The following is a 25,468-nucleotide window of genomic DNA, read 5'->3' as shown; positions in this document are numbered from 1 at the left end:
TTTATGTAGTTATTTGCAGATCTCATATGCCATTAAATTTCTTGATGTGTTACTTCGCATGAAGTTCGTTTAAATATTGTACAGTACCAAAGCATTATCCGGTCGCTACCATCCTGTTCATTCTACTGACACCTGTGTGCATCCACATATTTATAGGGGACCCATTCATTTGCTGCCAACTGTTTTTGTACTGCAAGCTATTCCTTTTATAGTCATGCTATGGGCATTTCCAATCTGGTTGTTCTTATACCACGTCATTAGCTCACCGCTAGCCGCTAGCTGTTTTCTCGTGTCTGCTATTCTTTTACTGATTTTATAATCATGCTATGTGCATTTCCAATCTGCTTGCTCTTATACCTTGTCTTTAGCTTATAGCTATTTTTTTCCATGAATGCTCTGTCGCATGACTTGTATAGTTATTGCTGCGTGCATGTCTCGGTCTTTGTATTATCGTAGACTAACTTGTCAATGTTATTTTTCCTAGGGATTGATCATGCGAACCACTTATTAGAATATCCAACATTAACACGGGACGCTAGGGAAGGTTGGAATCTGAGTTCTTGGTTGGTAACTTTGGCAGTTTACTTCCGTTATTATCTATAACCTATATGCATTGTTCCTTATGCAAGAGATAAACACTTGGAACCCTGCCATAGCAATGCCATCCATGCTTTACTATGTTTCTACCTATTTGATATGCTTGTCTTGGAGCAACTGCGAAGGTGATTTGAACCTGACATTTGGTCATTCTTAATGCCAGTTTACTTTATGTGGAAAACCTTGGCATTACCCTACTCTAAATCTGAATGTCTGAAATTCGTATCTCATGCAAAGCAACATCTAGTTGGTTTTAATCTGATATCTGGTAAATATTGGCTTATTCATTTGGCAGCTCAAGTTTTTTGTTATTTGAAACCAGCTGACTTGGTCTTAAATGTGATATCTAAACACAGATTAAGGACAATGGAGCAGGAGGATTAACATTTCACTTGATGGCTGAACCTAAAATGACAGGCATGTCGACCACGACTAGTGCACGCAAGAGAAGGACCTGCAGCGAGCCAGTATGTTCTGCTACATGTTGTTATCTGATCTCTACATTGCGTAATACATGTTTGAATAGTTAATTGTTGTAACTATTTTTGCAATATTACCAGAATGCAGTTTTAGTGAAGCAGTCATCATTAGAAGATAGTCGCCAAAGTGACCCTGTGCAACATTATGATGTAAGTCTGCTTAGTACAAGTTCCATACATTGTCTTATTTATGCAACTTGTTATTATCTTATATCTACATTGCATAATAAATGTTTGAATAGTTCACTGTTGTAACTATGTTTGCAATATTACTAGAATGCAGTTGTAATGAAGAAGTCCTTAGTAGAAGTTAGAGCGCAAAAAAGGTTCCGGCGTGAGCCTATGCAACGATATAATGTAAGTCTGCGCTTAGTACTTGTGACTATCTCATATCGAAAATGCTTAATACATGTTTGCATAGTTCATCGTTTAACTCTTTTTGCATTATTATCAGAATGCAGTTCTGATGAAGCAATCTTCATTAGAAGAGAGGCCCACAAAAAGTTCTGATCTTTGTTCTGATGCATCCTCTCATAGCCGTCAACCTAGACCATTCTTTTCATCAAACAACGAACATCTCAAGGCTGTACTTTATAAAAGACATGGTATTGCTGCTTTAAGGTCTGTAGCTGATATGTTGACCAAGAGTATACAAGATTCAATCAAGGCGATTGCCAAATGTCAACATGTTATTGATGATGCTAATAGAAGTCCTCAATGATTCTATGTAATTTTTTTTATTTGGGCACATTAATTGCCTTGTAATTTTCCTAGTTATTTTATTTGTGTATGTAATTGTGTATATCATTGATATCAGATTTTAGGCTCATGTAATTTAATGCAAGTTGACTAGTCAAACAACCAGGGCCCTATAACAGATTGGGCCGGCCCATTAACAGTAGTGTGGGACCCACTTTCATTTTGGGCCGGCTCACTTACTTACTGGGCCGACCCGTTAATAGGAAAGTGGGACCCACCTGTGCTTTTGGCCCGGACCACTATCTTGTTGGGCCGGCCCACTTGCTACATGACGGACCCACATACTAAATGGGCCGGCCCTTTAAGAGGAAAGTGGGACCCACCTGCGTTTTTGGCCCGGCCCACTTGCTATATGGTGGACCCCACATACTAAATGGGCCGGCCCTTTAATTGGAAAGTGGGACCCACCTGTGTTTTTGGCCCGGCCCACTAGCGTGTTGGGCCGGCCCACTTGCTATATGGTGGACCCCACATACTAAATGGGCCGGCCTTTTAACTGGAAAGTGGGACCCACCTGTGTTTTTGGCCCGGCCCACTATCTTGTTGGGCCGGCCCACTTGCTATATGGTGGACCCCACATACTAAATGGGCTGGCCCATTAACAAGAAAGTGGGACCCACCTGTGCTTTTGGCCCGGCCCACTGGCTTGGTGGGCCGGCCCACTTAATCTAATGTGGACCCCACGCACTAAATGGGTCGGCCCGATTAGCAGGAAAGTGGGACCCACGTGCTAATTGGGCCGGCCCAATAACTTCTTGGACCGGCCCACTTGCTTTAAGGTGGACCCCGCTTGGTAAATGGGGCCGGCCCGATAACATGAAAGTGGGTCCCACATGTTTTGTGGGCCGGCCCTTTTGCCTGTTGACCGGTCAAACGAGTGCATTCGGCCCGACCCACATGCTTAGTGGGCCGGCCCATTAATGTTTTGACCAGTCAACCTTAGAGGTTAGGCCCGGCCCACGTAACTAATGGACCAGCCCAGCTATATAGTTGACCGGTCAAACTAAGTCAGCTGGCCCGGCCCGCAAACTTAATGGGCCGGCCCACTTAAGACGTGGCATGCCTCGTGTGGGCCTACCATCTACCACGGTGTTTCAGCGGTTAACGCCGTTAACTGCCAGTTAACGGCGTCTGCCACGTGTCAGTTTGCATGACGTCAACAGTCAACGGGCTCCCGGAAACACTTCTGCAACGGTCCGATTTTCCGTGGCGGAAGGGCACCCAAGCGCGACGGACCGAAAAATATGTGGTAGGACTTTGCCTGACGCAGTTTCGACAACAGAACCCATATCGTCGGGTTAGGCCCATAGGCGACGAAAAATACCCCTTAGCGGACGATTTTGAGGACGTTGTCTATCAGAACTTTTCTTGTAGTATTATGTGGTGGGCCGTCTCTATCCCGATCATGGCTTGTGATAAGTGGTGATTTATCCTCGATCACGGCTTCTAGCCAAACAGGTTTTATGTGTCATCCTGATGGCACTCATGACTTTATGCCGTACAGGATATGTGACAGATGATCATCAATCCCGACCATGGTGTTGCACCAACAGGTTTAAGGGTCTCCAGGATATGTTTGATGTTCATCGCCCGGTCACATCGTTGTACATATAGGTTTTACGTGTCGCCCTTCATGGCACACGAGGCTTCGAGCTACATGATACGTGGGGTGTTCATGGAGGCTAAATTTGAGTCGTCTTCTTCGTGGCCGATGGAATTTATTCAGATATCCTGACCAACGAGGTGGGACTTGATTGGTTCGTGATTGATGAGGTCGAACACTTATTTTTGAGCTGTATGAAGATCTTTGAAGATGAAACATGATAATTGAAGATTATGATCATAGACAGGGGCAAGCAAACAGGTGGCACCTCACCTTCGATAAATTTTAATCAGCGGATATAAGCTCGTTGTAACATCTGATGTACACAACTATTTTCATAGTGGATTTGCCCTCCGGGCCACCGTGGTTTTTCCCAATTTGGGTTTTCCACGTTAAACTGTGTGTCAAGTGTGTTGCACCCTTTCTATTTTCCATGTTGCGGATTTAACACGAGAGCCAGTAATGATGACCGTATTGATGTCAGCGTAATCGGAGGTATTTCATAGACCTAAGTCAGTCGATGAATATAATTAACTGGAAAGTCTTTCGAGGCTCCAGGAATCGGAAACTCTGCAATCGTCTTTGTCAGATGTGTATTCAGGCGCAAATATAGAAAATACATCGGAGATGGGAATCTTTAAATTGTCGATAATCGATAAAATACAAGTGTTTCCATTTCTATGCGTTTGCAACCATTTTCTTTGTATACAAATGTATACTGGCACGCCCGCACCTCAAAACGCCAATGCGGATGAATTTGAACATTTATCTCGCTAAAACAAACCTCGAGACAAGGGTCGATCCATTGTTGGCCCGATCTTTCACGGAACAAACCTCCATCGTATTAAGTAGCAATTGCGGGTTTATGAAATATTTACAAACTCCGCAAAAACAACATGTTGACCCTTCTATCGAAGGAATAACATAGATGAATGGTATAGGCTCACAGTGTAATCTTGTAAGCATGACCTCACTGTTGAGTAACATATTGTATAGACATAGGTCCCCGTGTTTTCTCAGGGTTGTACCTGTAATTGTACATGTGTCCGCCTATATATATATGAGCAGCCGGCCCTATTGGTGCTGTGCAATCTCCAATAACCTTTCTACATGGTATCAGAGACCCTTCGGGTCCCAACCCTAGCCGCCGCCCTTCTCATCTAGGGCGCCGCCGGCCCTCCCCACCACCACCGCTTCCGCCATCCACCCTAGCCGCCGCCCCCTCCTCTCTAGGGCGCCGCCGGCCCTCCCCACTCCAACCCTAGCCGCCGCCCTTCTCTTCTAGGGCGCCACCGGCCCTCCCCACCACCACCGCTTCCGCCATGGCGCGCTTCGACTCATCCGGCTCCGGTCTCTCCTCCGGCTCCGGCAGCAGCAACCCCTTCGCCGGACCCTCCGTCGCCGTCATCCGCGACATCCCCATCGCCGAGCGCGTGCCGCTGAAGCTCTCCACCACCGCTGCCAACTTCTTCCCGTGGAAGACGTACTTTGGGCTGCTCTTCCGCGAGTATGATCTCCTTGATCACGTCGACGGCACCATCGACCTCCTCGCCATGCCGCACGACCCCGACTGGCTCGCCATCGACGCCACCATCATCCGCTGGTTCTACCAGACCGTCTCCAACGACATCTTCCGCACTGTCGTCCGCGACGGCGACTCCGCCCACATGGTCTGGGCTAAGATCACCGGCCTCTTCACCGACAACAAAATCCAGCGGGTCACCTTCCTCCAACAGGAGTTCTTCGGCACCCACCAGAACGACCTGTCTCTCGATGACTACGCCCTCAAGCTGAAGAGTCTCTCCGATGAGCTCCGTGACTTGGAGTTCCCGATCGATGACAAGATCATGCTCTCCACCCTGTCGGCGGGTCTCGGCGAGGATCTCAGCAACGCCGCCTCCAACCTCACGCTTCTCACCACGCCCACCTTCGAGTAGGCCGTGGCGTACCTGCGCCTCGAGGAGCGCCGCCTCAAGCACCTCCGGGCTCGGGCGGCCCACACCGCCTTCGCCGCTGGCTTCTCCCGCGGCGCCCAGACTCCCGCGCCCCGCGCCCCTGCGCCTCGCCCCCTGGGTCCGCCGCCGGGTTTCCCCGCCGCCGCCCCGCCTGGTCGAACCGGTCACCGGGCCGGCCGGACCGGCCCTGGACCGGGCACGCTGGCGCCCGGCCGGCCAGACCGGTCCCTGGACCGGCCAGCCGGCTCCTCCTGGTGGTAGCCGCCGTGGCCGTTGTCGCCGTGGCGGTGGCAACGGTGGCGCCAATGCCGCCGCCCCCGCGCCTCGTCCCCCGCAGTACACCGCCCCTCCGCCATGGACTGCCGGTCACAACCCGTGGACTGAGGTTGTTCACGCCTACTCCATGCCCGTGCCGCGCGCCCCCTACCCGGGCATTATGGGGCCGCGTCCAGCCTCCCACCAGGCGTTCTACGCGGCGCCCCAGCCTGCCTCGGCCTACGCCGCCCCTCCGGGTGCGACCCCGTGGGATCCCGCGCTCCTGACCGCCCTCCAGAGCGCCCCCTCTGCTGGGGCGTACGGTGGCGGTGGCGACTGGTTCATGGACACCGGCGCTTCCGCGCATATGGCTGCGCATCCCGGTAACCTCTCCTTTTCCACACCCGCTTCCACTTCTTCTCGCATCATCGTTGGCAACGGTCATGCTCTTCCTATTACTCACACTGGTTCCGTCTCTTTTCCTTCCACCTCCACTCCCCTCTCTCTCCATAATGTTCTTGTTTCTCCTGACTTGATCAAAAACCTTGTTTCTGTTAAATCTTTCTGTCGTGATAACCCTGTGACTGTGGAATTTGACGCTTTTGGTTTCTCTGTCAAGGATGGTCGTACCCGGATGCTCCTCCACCGATGTGACAGCCCCGGCGATCTCTACCCCGTTGGCGTGGCCTCCACCACCACCGGCCGCCCACTCGCCCTCTCCGCCGGTGTCGACCTTTGGCACGCCCGTCTTGGCCATCCTAGCTCCGCCACTCTGCGTCAAATAATGCAAGGCTTCTCCTTTACTTGTAATAAAACGGATGCCCACTCTTGTGAAGCATGTCGTCTAGGCAAACATGTTCGCCTTCCGTTTAGTTCGTCCTCCACAGTCGCGTCTTTTCCCTTTCAACTCATTCATAGTGATGTATGGACCTCGCCGGTTCCGAGTAACTCTGGTTATAATTATTATCTTGTGATTCTTGATGATTACTCGCATTTTGTATGGACTTTTCCACTTTGCCGTAAGTCAGATGTTGCCACCACCCTCACCGCCTTCTTCGCGTTCGTCTCCACTCAGTTTGGTTGCCCCATTCACGCTTTACAGACCGACAACGGCAAGGAGTTCGACAACATCACCATTCGCTCACTTCTCGCCACCCACGGCACCATCTTCCGCCTCACGTGTCCATACACTTCTTCACAGAATGGCCGTGCCGAACGGATGCTTCGTACCCTCAACGACTGCGTCCGCACCCTTCTGTTCCATGCCTCCATGCCCCCGCGATTCTGGCCGGATGCCCTTGCCACGGCGACTCTCCTCGTCAACATCCGCCCGTGTCGTGTGCGTTGGTCCTACACGCCGCATCATCTCCTTTACGGTGCGCCGCCCACCTATGATGACCTCCGCATCTTCGGCTGCCGGTGTTTTCCTAACACTGCTGCCACCGCCGCGCATAAGCTTGCGCCGCGCTCCCTCCCTTGTGTGTTTCTCGGCTACCCCGCCAACACCAAGGGCTACCGCTGTTACGACCCGGTCTCCCATCGTGTCTTCACTTCCCGGCACGTGTACTTTGACGAGTTGGTTTTTCCGTTTCAGCAGGGACTCATGGCGACACCTCCGACGACGCCCCCGGCGCCCGCTGGCCCTCCTGCGGCCGCGCACGACGACCGACCGCGGTGGCCCCCCGGGTGCCGGCCCCGCCTGGTCCCTCGGCGTCCCCGGCGCCCGCTAGCCCTCCCGCGGCCGCGCGCCGACGCTCGACCGCGGTGGCCCCGGCGCCGGCCCCGCTGGTCCCTCGGCGCCCGCGGCGCCCTGTCGCCGCGTCGCCCGCGGCGCCATCGCCCGCGTCGCCCGCGGCGCCATCGCCGCCGCGCCGCCACCGGCGCCTCGCCCGCGGCGTCCGTCGCCCGCACTCGCGACGTCCGAGACGTCCCCGGTGCCCCCGTCGCCCGCGTCACCCGAGGCGCCAGCGCCCTCACCCGCGGCGTCCCCTTCGCCCGCACTGCGACGTCCGAGGCGTCCCCGGTGCCCCCGTCGCCCGAGGCGCCATCGCCCGCGGCGGCCGCCTCTTCGTCGTCGCCTTGCCACCCGTCGCTGCGGTTCTGCGCCCATGCTCACCCGCGCCGCGCAGCGGCGTACGGCGGCCGTCTACACGCTACCCCGCCGACCGGTATGTCTTCGGGCCAGCGGCAACAGCATATTGCCGCACGACGGCGGCGTCCCCTCCACCAGCCGACCCGGCCAAGCGCCCGGTCAGACCAGACCGTCGACCGGCCAGTCCGGTCCCCAGGCCGGCCAGACCGGCTCTGCCACCGGCTCGGCACCGCTCCTTCGCCGGTGCCCACCTCGGCTCGCGCTGCCTTGCGCGACCCGCATTGGCGTGCCGCCATGCAGGAGGAGTACGACGCGCTTCAGCGCAATAGGACCTGGGAGCTCGTTCCCCGGCCCCCTCGCGCCAATGTCATCTCCGGCAAATGGGTCTTCAAGCACAAGCTCGGCTCCGACGGTATTCTCGAGCGCTACAAGGCGCGCTGGGTGGTGCGCGGTTTTCGGCAGCGCGCTGGCGTCGACTTCACGGATACGTTTGCCCCGGTTGTCAAACCGGGCACGATCCGCACAGTGCTGCACCTCGCCGCGTCTCGTGCGTGGCCCGTGCATCAGATGGACGTCTCCAACGCCTTCCTTCATGGCCATCTGCAGGAACAGGTGTACTGTCAGCAACCCATCGGCTTCGTCGACACCGAGCGCCCCGATGACGTGTGCTTGCTCTCTCGGTCCCTGTATGGACTGAAGCAGGCGCCCCGTGCCTGGTACCAGCGCATCGCCGGCTTCCTGCATCAGCTGGGCTTCCGCTCCACGCGCTCCGATGCGTCCCTGTTTGTCTACCGAACCGGCAACGACATGGCATACCTGCTGCTGTACGTCGACGACATCATCCTGACGGCCTCCACCGCTGGTCTTCTTCGACAGCTCACCGACCGCCTTCGCGCTGAGTTCGCGTTGAAGGATCTTGGCCCGCTTCACTACTTCCTCGGCATCGAGGTTGTCCGACGTGCGGACGGGTTCTTCCTCCATCAGCGGAAGTATGCCCACGAGCTTCTCGAGCGTGCTGGGATGCTTAACTGCAACCCTGCGCCTACTCCTGTCGACACGAAGGCCAAGCTTTCCGCCAGTGATGGGTCGCCGGCGTCCGATGCGCCGCTCTATCGCTCCATCGTCGGTGCTCTTCAGTACTTGACACTGACGCGACCGGAGCTCCGATCGCCGTGCAAAGGTGTGCTTGCATATGCATGCTCCTCGGGATGCTCATTGGGCCGCGGTGAAGCGGATTCTCCGCTACGTCTGCGGTACCATGGGCTACGGCTTGACGTTGCATGCTTCGCCCTCGACGTCGACTGACCTTGTCGCCTACTCTGACGCGGACTGGGCGGGTTGCCCGGATACGCGCCGCTCCACCAGCGGCTACTGTGTCTATCTCGGCTCGTCGCTTGTCTCTTGGTCCTCCAAGAGGCAGCCCACCGTGACCCGCTCCAGTGCTGAGGCCGAGTACCGCGCCGTGGCTAACGCTGTGGCTGAGTGCACATGGCTCCATCAGCTTCTGTCCGAGCTATCTTGCCCTGTTGACAAGGCTACGGTGGTTTTCTGCGACAACGTGTCGGCTGTCTACCTCTCCGCCAACCCCGTTCATCATCGGCGCACCAAGCACATCGAGTTGGACATCCACTTTGTTCGTGCAAGTTGCCCTCGGTCGCGTTCGAGTTCTTCACGTACCGACGTCTCAGCAATTTGCCGATATCATGACGAAGGGATTGCCATCCACGACTTTTTCTGAGTTTCGCTCCAGTCTGTGTGTCGGTGCCGACCCTTCGACTGCGGGGGGGGGGGGGGGGGGGTGTTGAGTAACATATTGTATAGACATAGGTCCCCGTGTTTTCTCAGGGTTGTACCTGTAATTGTACATGTGTCCGCCTATATATATATGAGCAGCCGGCCCTATTGGTGCTGTGCAATCTCCATTAACCTTTCTACACTCACACACAAGTAGAGGTTTTTGCAAAGATTCCACAAAACATTTAGGGATTTGTAGTCAACTTTCTCAAACTCGGTACAAGGATTTTAATCCCAAACACACACCGTGTCTATTTTATATAACTCAAAACTGAATTTTACAATGCACGCACCATGGCTTATATAACAACGGCACACCCTAAACTAGCTTGGAAAGCAACCAATATATTCCGTATAAATGGAAATAAGCTGATTCCCTCTTCAAAGGAAACAATCCTCAGTTTCGAGTAAGCCTGCAAAGCAACAATGTCATCTTTTGATTGTACGGATGCTAGGAAACTTGTAGTAGCTGCACACTTTTTATCCTAAATTTTGCTCCTTCATCTTATGTAGCTGTTTTTTTTCTCCATGTTCTGAAAATCTTCTCTTCCATGGGCTTGAGAATACACGTCCCGCCCCCCGGTAGACAGTGTATGTGTTAGCGCGGTGGTTGTATGATGCACCCTTTTCCTTGTACCATAGTTCTCCTAGCAGCAGATGACATAAAACCAGTCACACACAAGTTGGTGGGTGACGTTGAGTTTGTCGTGCCACTGGTACCTCCTCAACGAGTAGGGCGGTGGATGTGGTGTCATCAAGAGCTCAAGCTCTCCACCATGTCGATGCTGACAACGTTGATCGAACTCTCATGCTCGATCGTTGTGGCACAAGCTTTCTCTCCCACTTTTTTTTTTGAACAAGTCTCTCCCACTTTACAGTAGGTATAAAAAATAGCTAGCCGTCTTCCTCCAGCAATAAGTCACTGAATAGTCAGCCTCCAGTAGCTTCTCCTCAGTGATGACGCACCCATCATCTCCTTTGACGTGTCGTGAGCAACACCCTGCTATGATACCACATGATGTGGAGCGTCCCTCGAGACAAGAGTCGATCCGTTGTTGGCCCGATCTTTCACGACACAAACCTTCATTGTAGCAAGTAGCAATTGCTGGTTAACAAAGATATTCACGAACTCTCGCCAACCCTTCTATTGAAGGAATAGCGCGGGTGAATCGTATAGGCTTAGCTTGTAATCTCGTACGCGTCGCGGGGCCTCACACGCCAGTAGAACATTTTACAAAGATTTCTAAAAAACTTAGAAATTTTTAGTCACCTTTCCCCAAACTCAGTAGAAGGATTTGAACCCCAAACAAACATCGAGTCTACTTCATATAACTCAAAATTGAATTCCTCTGTCCCCTCAATTCCTGGCTCCATGCCATGCTGCCGCTCATATGTGACGTGGCAGCATCCTTAAAAAGTGACGTGGCAGCATCTAAAAAATGTGACGTGGCATCGTAGTTACGAAAAACCGTACACCGTCCTGACCCAACCCAAACAAACACGCAGCTCGATTCTCTCCACAGACTCGGGCTCCAACCATCCAGGCCGACCACCGCGCCGCCGCCGGAGCTCCAGTCCGCCGCCGCTAATTCGGCCCAAACTCCAGTAGTAATTCAAACCCTAGGTGCCAAGCACCAACGACGACCTCGCATCCCGTCGCCCCCCTCCTCCCCTATCGCGGAAACCCCCTCCCCCTTCGCCTGTGCTAGGGTTGCAGCCGTAACCCGCCGGCTTTGGTTCCCAGGGAGCACGAGCCTGACCGGAGAAGATGTCGACGACGCAGAAGAAGAAGAGTAACTACAAGGAGAAGATGGCGCGCCGGAAGTGAGTCCCTCCTAACTTGCCCTATCTGTACCTGTTGTTTTCGATTTGGTCTGCGCAGTTGTTACCCACTACCAGCATGCTTGCTCGAACGTATATGAGGGGGAGTTTATGCGTGCTCGGAATTTTTAATGAGTATAGTTAAGGGTGGAAGAGGGATTTGATAAAGCTGCAAAACTTCCATACCATGGTTAGTAATGTTTATGGCATGTAGTTTGCAAAGTTAGAATGCCGTTTATCACCTAGTCTGACTTCTGAAACACACGGAGATGACTTGCAGCCATGGTTCTGGTCATAATTTCAGGGAAAGTGGCACATACCTACTAACCTGTTTTACATATTCTCGTACTATGACTCTCTGTGTCATGGAGCTGGTGCTGTAGTAGAACCACGATTAAATGGCATGAGCGTTGAATAATAGAGTCCTGAAGATCTCTAGGATTCATACTCTCTCTCACACTTTGGGGGACTGTGCTTGTACCAAATTTTGGAATATTTATTCACGCAGAAACAGGGAACTGTCACGATAAAACAGATACATTGTTCAACCACCGCAAAATTACCTTTCCTGCTATTAAGTTCTTTCACGCTTCGGAAAACCTAATTCTCTTTGATTTTCCCATGAAGAGAGGAGAGCAAAAAAGAAGAACCAGAGACACCGAGGTACCGAGATCGTGCCAAGGAGCGCCGTGAAGATCAAAACCCGGACTATGAACCTACAGAGCTTGGTTCATTTCATGCCGTGGCACCTCCTGGAGCAGATTTGAGGTAACAGATCCCGTGATTCACGTATCTGGCACTTTCATTTTGCTCTCATTGTGTATTCTATATTTTACTTCTCCAATTGTTTGCGTTCCAGGCTAGCAGATGCCCAAAAGATTTCAATTGAGAAGAGCAAATATCTTGGAGGTTGGTATTTTTGTGATATTTATTTATTTATTTTGGTAAACAAGTATGTTCTGCTTGTATTTTGTGTCTATGTTTTCTCTTGCATTCTATTTGTGTGCACATCCATAAAAGGATGTGCATGAAGTGTCTTACTCGTGATGAACACTTTGCTTCAGGCCGCTAATAAAAATGAGAAGTGAAAAATATTCACATGCTTTTGAATATGCCTTGTGTCTGTAAACCTGCCACAGTTTCAGAAGTTTTTTATTTCCTGAATGGTGTATAAAGAGCGAATTCTGCTTGATAATTGATCTGGTCAATCAGTAATATGCAGTTATCAAAGCATGTAGTTGATCAGAGGTCAGCCCCCCTCCCAAATACAGCTATTTTAATCTGACACTCTCTAGGTACATGTAATGCTAGATTTTTTTTGTCTAGATAAGATCTGATATGCAACATTAATCCTTTTAATGCTCTTGTAATTGAAAAGGAAATTATTTAATTTTGAGGGACATATTTTCTAAGATAACATGGCATTTTGTGGTAGAACCGTAGAAACTGTAACTTAAGTGTCTGGTGCTATTTTTTGTGTTCTTGTGCAACTATTATTCTAATTAGTTTTCCATTTCTAATTTATGCTTTTAATAGGCGATTTGGAGCATACTCATTTGGTCAAAGGGCTGGACTTTGCTCTACTAAACAAAGTACGAAGTGAAATCAAGAAGCCTGATGCAGAGGACGGGAAGGATGCCAAGGCTAGGTACTTTCCACCACAGTTTAGTTTGAGTACTAGTATAACATTTCATTGTACTTTTTCTGTATACGTTACTGTAACACTGATTAGGGGTTTATGAAAATTGCCAGATTTTAATGTGCATTTAGGATCCTGTAAATATGCCAAATATGAATAATGTTCATTTGGAGCATAAGTGATTTAACAATAATTAAGTTGATTCCCCTATGGAAGAACAAACTGGACAACCTCTTAGCTCTTTGTTTGAGAACATATCTAGTGATACCTCACCTTATTTGATACCATGATACCACTCTTCAAAATTTAAATTTTAAATGTCAAAAAATTCAAAACTAAAATTTTGGGTGTTCACAAAATGTGTGTGTCTACATGCCCTATGGAAGAACAAACTGGACAACCTCTTAGCTCTTTGTTTGAGAACATATCTAGTGATACCTCACCTTATTTGATACCATGATACCACTCTTCAAAATTTAAATTTTAAATGTCAAAAAATTCAAAACTAAAATTTTGGGTGTTCACAAGATGTGTGTCTACATGCCCTGTAACTTTCATAACCAAATTCAAAATACCCTAAGAGAAACAAAAATGAGAAATCAAGCATGAATAGTGTCACATAAAGACAAAAACACAAAAGGCCACTATTCATATAGCATTTGTCCTTTTTTTTTTCTCTCTTGGTGTATTTTAAATTTGGATGTGAAAAATCTAGAGAATGTAAACACACATCTTGTCAACAGCCACAAATTTCTTTTGAATTTTTTTGACACTTGCAATTTAAATTTTGTGAAGTGGTATCATGGTATCATGTGAGGTGTGTTATCACTGTTATTTTCCCCTCTTTGTTGGATTTTGACATGGAACATAGAGGAGAAACCAAATACCCTCCTGTTGGGATCTTGGGCAAGAGTTTTCTTATGTGGAATGTGTTCCCTATTTCTGTTAGGAATGGTTACTTCATCTTGTGAGGGAGGCCAATGCACTTGTCTATTTCTATTGAGACAGACCAAAGTAATTTTGCTCTGTCTGTCTGGTAATAAGTATTTTGCATTTATATATTCTAGCACTTCAGAAAAAAACTAAGGGGAGCCAAGCTACTGCTTGTGTTTTAATCCTATGTTGTGGAACAAAAAACAGATGGTTTGATATGCTAAACATGTAAAGCATTATCAAGGATTTTTCAGGGGATATAAGGAGCACGCACTCTCCCTGGCCTATACGAAGCTCCGCCAGTGTCTATTAGGGCTCTTCATAACTTTAGCAGCCTATTTTCTTGATGCTGTTATGCATAAATGGACTTCTTTGGGTATGCCAGTTTATGTTTGCTTGTGTCTTACTCTCTCGCTTTCTTCTTATAAGGTGTATTACTTTTTTGGAAAGTCGAACTTGACTATCTTTGACCAGGTTTTAAGAAAAAATTATCAACATCTGAAATACTAAATATATAAAATATGCACATACATTTCGTTATGAAGCTACCAATATTGATTTGGTATTGTCAAGGATAATACTATCATCTATAAACTTGGTCCAAGATAGTCAAGTTTGACTTTTCCAAAAACGAGTACACCTTATAGCAAGGAACAGTGGCAGTATTAATTTGCAAACTGCTGAATATTATTTCATTTCATGTACATCACTGTCAGGTGTCAGCAATCACCAGAACCTCCTTGTGTTATTAGAATAAAACAGAGCATGTAATTTAGGTTTTTTTACTGGAACAGTAGGGGAGAACCCTGCTGAAGTATGAAATTATGCCCTTACTACATATGCCCTTGGTATGTTGAGAGCATTCTACATTGTTTTTTACTTCCCTTTTTTGCAGGGAAACAAAAGAAGATCGTTCAATCTCATTCCGCACTGCAATTGCAAAGGTATAATTCATTTTGGTTTAATATAATTTATTACTTACTTTGTACACACCCTATGCTATATAAAATGGACGTTAACTGCCACTCTTCATTTATTGCAGTCTGTCTACCAGTGGACTGTAAAGCAACAACAAAGCATGATAAAGACGAATGAAATGTTTCTTCCTGGCCGGATGGCATTTATTTACAATATGGTACTGTCTTTAAAAATTCTCGTGTTAAGACCTTTCCTGTGCTTAATTACGTAATGGTGGTGATTATACACATCTCACTTGTTGGGGAAGGGTCTTGTGGCGTAGACGATGAACATTTTCCTTATTTCCTTACTGGAAATTTTTGTGTCTGCCACACTGGTTTTTGCCAATTTTGCTTTTGCCCAGTCAGTTCCTGGTAATACATCATTTTTTGCCCTCTCTGGGGCAAAAAGAAAATGAAAATGGTGAAATTTTGTTTTGCTTTTGCCGATCAAGTTGATGTTTTGCTTTGCTTTTGCCCCTCCATAGGGGGAAATGGGGCAAAAGCAAAATATCAAAATTTAGAGTGGCAAAAGCAAAATGGGAAAAACAAAATTTCCCCTTTCCTTAATCTAAATGACCAGACTGCATACAGATATTTGCTAATTCTCGACTAATCGAGAATTACGTTAGCTCTCGATCGATGGGATCGATCATAATGGTTGTTCGTTTATTTTATTTTTGTCGTTGTGGGCTTTGCTTTATTTTCTTTGCTGGGGCGCTGGGTCGTCCCACATAGGTGTATTTGTAAGGTTTTTGTTTGTTGTTGGGCTGCTAGAGTTATGGGTTTGATATCTTTTTGGACGAGGTGTAGGTGCTGCACTGCTGCTAGAGTGCTAGTTACGGTTTTTTTCAGCTAGTTTTTTTCTACCTTTGGACATTTTTATGCTTTAATTACGTATAGTTATGCAATTGCGTATATGTATGTAATTGGAAATTTATGCTATTACACATATATGTAATTGGAGTATGTGTTTGCACATAAATATGTAAATTGCACATATGTATGCTATTACACATAGATGCATAATTGCACATGTGTATGCAATTACACATGGATATGTAATTACATATATGCGCGTGATTTTAAACTTTGTATGCAGTCTTTTTTTAGATTTTTGTAAAACTTGTAACTAGGTTTGTAGTTGTGGCTTGGTATTGGGCTTATAATTATACATGGAAAAAAAGCCCACAAAGAAAAGGCTGACGGGATTTCTCTTCAATCTTGGATGACCTGATCGATCGAGAATTAGACTAATTCCCGGTTGATCGAGCGCTAGGCGTTTTAATGGAATTGTATATGCATGCATTTGTGTTCAATACTTGAATACAGTTCGGAAAATTAACTTAATGCTGCTGTGATGTCAAAAGGAATGTTGCCATTCGCCGTTTAGATTATATTTCCCCTGTGCTAGCATATAAATGATATTATTCTTATTTTATGCTCATTCTTTTGTTTTTACAAGTATATGTAAGATGCAGTTAATCAAATTTCTTTTTCCAACCAGGAGGATGGGCTTAACAATGATATCCCAACAACTGTTCACAGGAGCAAAGCTGATTGCCCTGTTCCAGAGGTATTGGGACAACAACAGTGTCATTGTTTTTTGCATCTTTGTTTTTTTAGTTCAAACAGTCATCTTGCTTGTGCAGGAAATGGTTACTGTCAGTGTAGATGGTTCTGTACTCGACAGAATTGCCAAGATCATGTCATACCTTAGACTTGGATCATCAGGGAAGGTCTTGAAGAAGAAGAAAAAAGAGAGGGATACAAAAGGTATGTGCTTCAGATGAAACTGAATGCTGTATCATAGTAGAAGCTAGGCGGTGTTAAGACGGAGTCACCGAGAAACTAAGAACATGATTACATGAAAATTTTCTCCGCAAAGACAATGAGAAAACATGTTATAAGTGATCCGTTTTGATGAGTAAGTGATCTGTTTAGATTATTACTTTTTTCCAAGATGGTTTAGTTTTAGTTCAATAGCTTTTTCAAGATTTAACTTCTGGAGCTTGTGTTATCTATACTAATATTGGCTTTGTCAACGCTGATTCAATGATATCAGTAGTTAAATTAGTGATGGTTGTATACTATATATTGCTATATACCCAACTCACCATCTTAATATTGCCATCAGCACCAGTTAATCGCCTGGCTTAATTAATTTGTTAGGTATGATGTGATCAAATTTTCTGCACTATTCTTATGTTCGTTATATCGCAGGGAAGAATAATTTGGCAGGCGGTGACTATGACGAGGCAGTAAGACGCCAAACAAATGGTTCTGCTCTTAAACAGCATTCAGAAAAGGAACTTCTACCACCTCCACCTCCACTCCCACGAAAGAGTAACTTCAGTGAAAAGGAGAAACATAAACCTTCTGTCCCTATTGCTCGTGAAGATGATGATGACATATTCGTTGGAGATGGAGTTGACTATACTGTTCCTAACAAAGAAATGAGTCGGAGCCCTATCTCTGAAGATATGGATGAATCCCCACATAACCATCAGAATCAGTCCCATTTGACTGAACCTGCGTATGGCCCTATTCGACCATCTGAACCTGCGTATGGCCCTATTCGACCATCTGAACCTGTGTATGGCCCTATTCAACCATCTGAACCTGTGTATGGCCCTATTCAACCATCTGAACCTGCTCAAGCTTGGCAACAACAATTGGTAAATCTATTTATGTTCAGCGACGTCAGTTTAAGTGAATAGACATATGAATGGTGCAGTTCAGGTTGAACGTGTAAAGGAAGAGTAAAACATTATTATCTCCTTGTGATTAATATTTTGTTGGTCCACGTTTGCAGTATTGCTATGAAACTGGATGTTATAGCATTATGTTTTCCCTTCATTTCAGATGTACTGATAGTTTGTCTCTTGTGATGTTAGGATGGTTATGATCCAATTCAAGCTCAAATGGCAGCTGCTGGATATCAAGGCGAGTGGCCAGCCTATCAGTATCCTGAACAGCAGCTGGCTTATCCAGAGCAGTACATGCAACAGGGTACTCTGGGATATGATGTCTTAGCTGACCCAAATATAATTCAGGATCCAAGGTTGATGACTCAAGCAGACAAAGATAAGGGTCTAGGTTCTGTTTTCAAACGTGATGATGACAGGCTCAAGCAGCTGAGGGAAAAAGATGCGCGAGAGAAGGACCCAAATTTTATTTCAGATAGTTACTCTGAGTGCTATCCTGGTTATCAGGGGTACAATCAAGAGATTGCAGGGAGTGATGATGAAGATGATTTGTCCAAGATGGATATGGGTGGAAGGGTAAGTGAAATTGTTTCTGACCTTGCAGTACAACCCTAAAATATGGGCTTGGATTATCATTTAACATAGTACTTCCTCCGTCCCGAAATTTGCGCCCTTGATTTTCGCTGGTCAACAACTTGGAACTTTGACTATGATTTCTACTTATCATATGTTCAGAAAATTACTGTAAAGATATATAAGTATTTTGCAAGAGAAATTCAAAGATACCATTTATACATTTTCAATCCATATAATTTGGTATATATTAGTGGTCAAAGTCATGCATCAAAGACCATGCTAAATAAAGTGTGCCTTCATTTGGGGACGGAGAGTGTATAACTGTAATCTATATGTGAATTGCTACTTGCCATATTTTCATCTCCTGTGCAAAAGTCCACTCCTGTATGGATCCGTGACTGTATTTCCATACTCCATTCTAACGCTGACAACCCTGAGCAGGCGAAGGGCCGTCTTCACCGGTGGGACTTTGAGACGGAAGAGGAGTGGGCGAAATACAATGATCAGAAGGAAGCCATGCCGAAGGCAGCATTCCAGTTTGGGGTGAAGATGCAAGATGGCAGGAAGACCAGGAAGCAGAACAAGGATCAGAAGCTTAGCAACGACCTCCACAAGATCAACAAGATTCTGGCGAGGAAGAAGGGTGATAAAGATGGAGGCGAAGGGCATTATGACGATGATATGCCTAGCGGGAAGAAACAGCGCGCTTGATCTCACTGGTCATCATCTTTTATTCATCCATCTTACTGGAACTGTAACATGGCCCTGCTTTTCTAGCTGAAACAGTGCAGATCTGTAGGTCAGTGTTATTTACATATGCATCAGTAATTTCATTTGTTAGCAGAGCCAGCCTTGCATGTAACCAGATGGTCATGAAAAGTATGTAACAATATACCAGAAAGAAGGAAAATATGCTGAATTTTTGCCCATGTCTATGTTGGTCAGCAGCCATGACAAAAGATGTGAATCCTGGGAACTTTAAACCAGTAGTGCCACAGCCAGAACAGTGAAGAGAATCAAGAACAAGAATAGCATATCATGACCTGAAGGATAGAACACTGGTTTAAGTTTCCCAGGATTCACACATATCTTTTATCCTGGCTGCTGACCAACATAGCCTAAGTTTTCCAGGAGTCACACATTTTTTATCCGGGCTGTGCCCTTCCGCGAATAACAAGATGAATACTTTCCCAGTACCGAATTATTTTTTAGATGAGTTAACATTGTGAATAATAACTGAATATAAAAGTCAGCTGAGGAGTTGCTGAGAATAGCTGGCTGGGCAACTTTTTTTTCTTCCTTTTTTATTCCTTCCGGCCAAAATTAATTGACGCAGGGACCAACTTTTTTTCGTTGTTTTTATGAAAACTTTTCTTTTTTGTCCCCAGCGCTTTTTTTGTTTCGGCCCATGACAGAAGCCCTGGACGGCCCATTAATTACAGGCTCTAACTCGAGTCGTAAATTTCCTCCATGGATGCATCGTCGTCGAGCAATCCCCGAGACGAGGTCGTCCCGTCGCCGGCAAGGTGAGAGATGAGCCTCTCCGCCACCTTCCGGGCCACCAAAATTCCTCGCACCGCCCTCCCTCTCAAGGCTGCCCCCTCCACAGTATCGGCCTCGCCCGCCTCCGCGTCCGGAGATCCACCGTCCGAGGCCGCCGCCAAGAAGAAAAAGGAGGCTGCAGCGTGGTGCGTCTACCTCATCGCCTCCTCCCAGGTCCCCCGCACCTACGTCGGCGTCACTACGGACTTCCCTCGCCGGTGATTCCTCCCTCTCCTCCGTTCCCCTCTCCTGGTCTCTAGCCTGGCGCAACCTCAGGTACAAGTTAGTTGGCTGATGAATCCTGGAGCTTGATTCGACCCAAATTGATGCCTCTCTTTGCTTGAATTCCTCTCGCGATAACTGCAATTTCGTTCGAGCTCGAGAAAGATTCAGCCATTCTACTGCAAACACCAATTTTGTTAAAAGACTGAATAATGATGTAGGATTGCAGAAATTTCTAATTTTTTTTCATGTTCTGTCTTATAGCAGTGTAGGAAATGCATTTTTAAAAACATTCTTTCTGTGTTGATGTTGCTGTATATTGACAGTTCTAAAAGGTTAGAATGTGTCCCGGCGACACGAAAAAATGAACGCGTTTGGTCATATCACATAGTTGTATTAATTTTTTAATGAAAAGATCGTTTTTTTATAGCTTGCGACAACATAATGGTGAGTTAAAAGGTGGTGCAAAAGCCTCCTCCGCTGGAAGGCCGTGGAATCTCGCATGCCTTGTTGAAGGCTTCGTCAACAGAAGTGAAGGTTAGTAAAGTAAAAATCTCATCTTTTTTATAACTTAATCTGAGATGTTTCTAGAATTGCATACCATGCTCTAGATTACCCTGTCAAACTATGTTTATTTAACCATGCCTAGCAAAACCCCCAACATGAATCTTTATCCCAATGTGTAATGAGTGGTTCACCTATGTTGTATACTTCCATACTCCCTCCGTCCCGAAAAGTATGTCGCAGATTTGTCTGTGTGAGTTCTTCAGTTGGTTTAATGATCATTTATTTATGGTTTTCAGATTAATCAATCTTTGGGTGTAAACTGTCATTATTTCCCCCAACCTTTTCACATTTTATTTTGGCAAATTGAGGTTTTTATTTATCAATATCCTTGGCAAAGTACAGCCGGAATTCTTTCAAAACAGAGATCGAAATGTTAACATGGTTAACAAATTCCAATCTGTACCAGAATGCATACTTTACGACATATATACTTGCAAGATGCATATGCAACTTACAGTAATAGAAAATGGCTGTTTCCATATTGAAGTTGAACCGAACAAGATGGCCTATTTGTCTTTCACATACTTGCAAGATGCATATGCAAATTTTTCAGTAGTAGAAAATGTCCATTACCCTATTCAAGAGTTGAGCATAGCAAGATGCCCTATTTGTCTTTCTTGCAGCATGTGAGTTTGAATCGAGATGGAAGAACATCTCGAAGAAGATGGCACGGAAGAGAGGTGAGCCGGGAATGAACGCAGTGTTGCAGCACCGAGAAGTTGCATTGAGCAGAGTGAAATCCTTTTTGGATTGCAGCCACCTCAGTATCAAATGGCACTCAAGCTGAGGTTTTTTCTCCGCTGTTGTATGTACACACTTTTAACTATGCAAGGAATTACTCCACCAACTGATAAAGTTGGTAAATGTTGTTGTTTGAAGAGGCTTTTTGACTTCCATAGTTATGTAGTACAAAAAGGTTCCCATGTCTTCCAGCTCTCAATTGGGCATATGTATGAAAAGATGTGCTAGCAGAATCATCATGCTGGCCAATTGTATCTGTTGTATATTAGGACATCCTGATTGATGGAACTGGTTACTGGTACATGTAATGTATTTCCTCCCCATTAGCAGCATTGGCCATTGTTTAGGGAAACTCTTCCTATCAGTATACAAAGAAGAGTGTTTCTACAGTATTCATGGTGTACTTGGATTCAGTATTATAATGTATGATCTTTAACATGCTTCTCTGGGATCATCCTTTCTGCATTTAAGTTCTGGTGTGGTACTGGTAACTGAACCTTGCAAGGTACACCAGCAATGTCCTCGGCAGGTCATCAAACACACAAAATTATCGCTGCGGGCTTTCACTATCCGGCGACATCAGCATAAGGAATACCCTTAAACATGCATAAAATATAATTTATTGTCGTTTGGTTTTTATACAACGAATATGCTTAAGCTGTTTTAGAAGTGAAAACTCTTCTCATAATCTTGCCGGTAATATATAGGCGGTGACTGGTAACTGGTGAGGACACCGGTAGAGGTAGGGCGTGTCTGACGACCTGGAGGTGTGAACGTCACGCTTGGCTAGAGCTGGATGATGGCCAAAAGGGAGAGATGGAAATCGGGCGGGCTACAGGTAGAGGGACTTCGTGCTCGGACGATGACCAAACACACAACACAATGTATCATTGCGCGGAGTTCACTACCCGACGATATAACATACTAATATGTAATTTATTCATATTCGGTGGGCATTACACATAAGAAAAGGGCTTTAAAAATATGCCTAAGAAAGGTGAGCATTACACATAAGAAAAGCTAAAAATACGCCTAGGAACAAAACGTAGATAGTGATGAAAAGTCCTATTTGCTAATAACTACTAAACCAACATAAGGCAGATAGCTTGACCGAAGCAATGTAGAATTATAGACAGCCAACTCCTATGTCCGTGTAGCTACACCGACGTACGGCCCATCCATGGTTCCTATGTATAATTTGCCATCGGCTCTCTCCATTATCTCGGATGGTTTAACTCTTTTGGGGCCTCTCATCTCTTCAACTATCTTCCCGTCGCGTCCAACCCTCACAGCGAGCAGATGGTTGTCAACGCCAAAAGGCCACTCATTCTTCTCGCCGTGTAACGCCACCCAGTACCCACCTTTCCTATCCGGCCTCACATTATCAGGGTATCCCGGAAGGTCGGCAAAGGGCTCTGTTGTGCCTGCCTTGGAGCCTTCGATCCAGTGCCGAAGTAACTTGCACGGTCCAGTAGACGCGACCACGAGGTGTGTCCGGTCGTAGCTAATAGCAACGCCGTTTGGGTATGCCAAGCCAGCTTGGAGAACCTGGACATCTCCCGTTTGGGGATCGTACACCAATAGACGGCCTGTTGCGTCGTGCGTGTTTGTAACCAGTTCGTGCTGCGACCTGTCGTAGTTCATGGAACTATCTGTGAAATAGACTTGGCCGGTGATCTGGTCGATATCAATCCCGTTGGTGAAGCGGAGAGGTAGACCATCAATCTCGCTGACCAGCACCGTGGCCTCCCCTCCACCAGGTCCGACTCGCATGAGCCCCTTGTAGGCGTCCGCCACGTATAGATTCCCGGACTTGTGATGGAATTGCAGGCCGAGCGGCCTGCCGCAGAGGGTCTCCGGGTTGGTCGCCGGACGGAGCTTGGCAAACCTGCAGGCATCGCTGTTGTAGTCCGGGCTGGAGGTGTATGTTGTCCAGCCGAGCTCGTCGCCGTTCCACTTCAGGACACGGCCGTCGGAAACGCTGCTGTACGGACCCTGGCCTTTGCCGTCGAACGCAACGCTCTCTGGTCCTCTAACGGATCCGTCCGGTAGCGGTATCCGCTGGCTCTGGGTGGCGTCAAAGCTCGCGACGGTTGCCGCCATGGCAGCGGGCATGAATAGCATCGCCAGGATAACTACGGCGATCGTAGCCTTGACGAGACGGCTCATCGCGCACCCCATCTTTGCTAATCCGCCCCTCTTTGGTTGGCCTCGGTTGCTTTTTGTTGGCTAAAACGCTGGTGTGCGGTTTGCTTGATGACGACTTGTTCGGTGTGGAAAGAAGCACGTGGGCGTCTGTGCACTTATAAGAGGTCGTGGGTGCTCGTCGCCTCGTCCTGTTCGATTCGGTGCCAAATACGAGTCCACATTGGTTTCCTTCGTCTACGGAGCAGTACAATGCGACACAGCTACACCTACAGGCATACACAATCCTGTTCTTTTTTTTTTCTTCCGAAAATACAGAATCATGTTAAGAACCGACGTGTCAATCGCATAGGTCACAATCAAAGAACCAACTTCGGTACTTTGTTTGGTTGTCCACGAGGCACTTTTGATGGTCCAGGAGAGAAAGGGGGTGTAGTTATTTGGTCGGTTGCGTAAACATGCTTAGCTTAATGCTGGTCACCTTGTTCTACAACAAAAACACGAAGAACAACGAGAACAACAATACTAGCAAGTCATTGCAGTAGTACTAGATAATGATGAACGGACATTACTTAACATATTCATACAACCAACTTAGGACAGCTAGATTACATATACCACTAATCAGTGCGGCGGCGATCATTTCTCATCCTCGTCAGGCCTCTTCATGCTGTGAGGGTGGGGCACCTGCCAACAACCTCAGAGCATGAGTAGTCGAAGACGACCACACTGTACTTCTTTGCACCTAGCTTCTTGAAGAAGAGAATGGAGCCAATCTTCAGGTTGTGGGTGACGAAGAAATCTCTAACTAGCCAGCTTCCAGGACGGTCTTGCCACTAACCTTCTTGATGTTCATCTCCCACTGGCACCCTGTGGTGGTCTTGACGATCATCTTTCCCAGCACTGGGCCAAGGTAAAGCCTGGAGGCTTCTAGGAGAGATAGCATCGAGATCCTAGGAGTCATGAGAACCTTGCAGAAGCGGGTAGGCGACACATCCTCATGGAAGTGGCCAACTGTCGGTAGCCGTTCCCTAGTCCGCTTGCTTGAGCCCTCTTCACCAATGCAACAATTAGTGGCCACCATACCAAGAGTACAATATGCCTCATACTGGTGACAGAGCGGCACAAATGATCCTTTCTGACCAAGTGATATGCGCATTGTTGAGTAACTGTACAATGTACAAGGTCGGAGATGATCATTCTGCCACCAACATCTGACCATGTTTTAATCATTGGCTCATCCTTACAGCAAAACATTGATTAAGAGTACAATATGACTCAAAACAAATAGCCTAGCGGCACGAATGATTCTATCCGACCAAGTGCTATGCACATTGTTTAATATTTGTAAAATGCTCAGGGTTAGATAGAATCATTTTGCTGCCAATATATCGCTACATTTTTCATCATGGCATCTTTTTTTTTTTTGTCAATTGGCCTCAAACATGCTTTCAAATGCCACAATTGATGCTATTCAACCAAGTTCTCCTTATTCAACACCCAAGGTTGGATAGAAACATTGTCACATTTTAATCACATGCCCAAGGTCATTTTAATCTAAGCACTGTCATAGTTCAAATCATCGCTACAAGCATAAAACTGAAGAGATCTAACTGACAATCAAACTACAAGGTTTACTAAACCAACAAAGCATTGCACAAATCACTTAGAACACGAAGCACACGAAGAAAAAGAAAAATACGAATGTCCCAAAGGGAATCAACCTTAGGACAATAGTTCGCTGGAACCCTAACGCTAGTATATCTGCTATGCATGTCATCAATCGTGCATCTACAAACCATATACGGGCAGATCTACGGTAAACAAGGGGCGGTGAGGGATTTTGGAAGGCTTACCTACATTGCCGAGCCGCCAAAGGTCGAAGTAGAAGCGGTGTAGGGGTTTTTTACTCAGAGACGATGATGTGCGGTCGAAGTCGTAGCAGTGGAGGCGGATGAGAATCGGTGATGGTAGACAAACTCTAGCATCGGTCTACGACTCGACGCCGGTAGAGGAACTACCGACAAGTTTGGGGGAAGGGAGTGAGACGAGAGAGAATGAGAGGAGGTAGAGTGCGGTGAGGG

General features: G+C 46.9%; 4 protein-coding genes across 4 annotated transcripts; 3 read left to right on the top strand and 1 right to left on the bottom strand.

The window, feature by feature from the left end:
- Window positions 1-4,760: 4,760 nt before the first annotated feature.
- On the top strand, window positions 4,761-5,375 carry LOC139839195 (uncharacterized). The gene has a single exon (XM_071829243.1). It carries the CDS (start codon window positions 4,761-4,763, stop codon window positions 5,373-5,375), a length of 615 nt encoding a protein of 204 aa, XP_071685344.1.
- A 5,649-nt stretch (window positions 5,376-11,024) lies between these two features.
- On the top strand, window positions 11,025-19,086 carry LOC127294743 (suppressor of mec-8 and unc-52 protein homolog 2). The gene is made up of 11 exons (XM_051324624.2): window positions 11,025-11,358; window positions 11,983-12,123; window positions 12,215-12,264; window positions 12,892-13,003; window positions 14,823-14,871; window positions 14,970-15,062; window positions 16,391-16,459; window positions 16,536-16,659; window positions 17,107-17,561; window positions 17,781-18,167; window positions 18,609-19,086. Exons 1-11 carry the CDS (start codon window positions 11,303-11,305, stop codon window positions 18,876-18,878), a joined length of 1,806 nt encoding a protein of 601 aa, XP_051180584.1. The 5' UTR covers window positions 11,025-11,302; the 3' UTR covers window positions 18,879-19,086.
- Window positions 19,087-19,607: 521 nt separating this feature from the next.
- Window positions 19,608-21,631, top strand: LOC127294744 (structure-specific endonuclease subunit slx1). Its single transcript, XM_051324626.2, has 3 exons — window positions 19,608-19,927; window positions 20,362-20,468; window positions 21,122-21,631. The coding sequence occupies exons 1-3, from the start codon at window positions 19,701-19,703 to the stop codon at window positions 21,283-21,285; spliced, it is 498 nt and encodes a 165-aa protein (XP_051180586.1). The 5' UTR covers window positions 19,608-19,700; the 3' UTR covers window positions 21,286-21,631.
- A 563-nt stretch (window positions 21,632-22,194) lies between these two features.
- On the bottom strand, window positions 22,195-23,497 carry LOC127348798 (protein STRICTOSIDINE SYNTHASE-LIKE 10-like). Its single transcript, XM_051374699.2, has one exon. The coding sequence runs from the start codon at window positions 23,418-23,420 to the stop codon at window positions 22,383-22,385; it is 1,038 nt and encodes a 345-aa protein (XP_051230659.1). The 5' UTR covers window positions 23,421-23,497; the 3' UTR covers window positions 22,195-22,382.
- Between the last annotated feature and the right edge of the window lie 1,971 nt (window positions 23,498-25,468).

This window comes from Lolium perenne, chromosome 4 (genome assembly GCF_019359855.2).
Source record: "Lolium perenne isolate Kyuss_39 chromosome 4, Kyuss_2.0, whole genome shotgun sequence".
NCBI lineage: Eukaryota > Viridiplantae > Streptophyta > Magnoliopsida > Poales > Poaceae > Lolium > Lolium perenne.
Note: the sequence above shows the minus strand (reverse complement) of the source record. Positions and strands in the feature narration are given on the sequence as shown.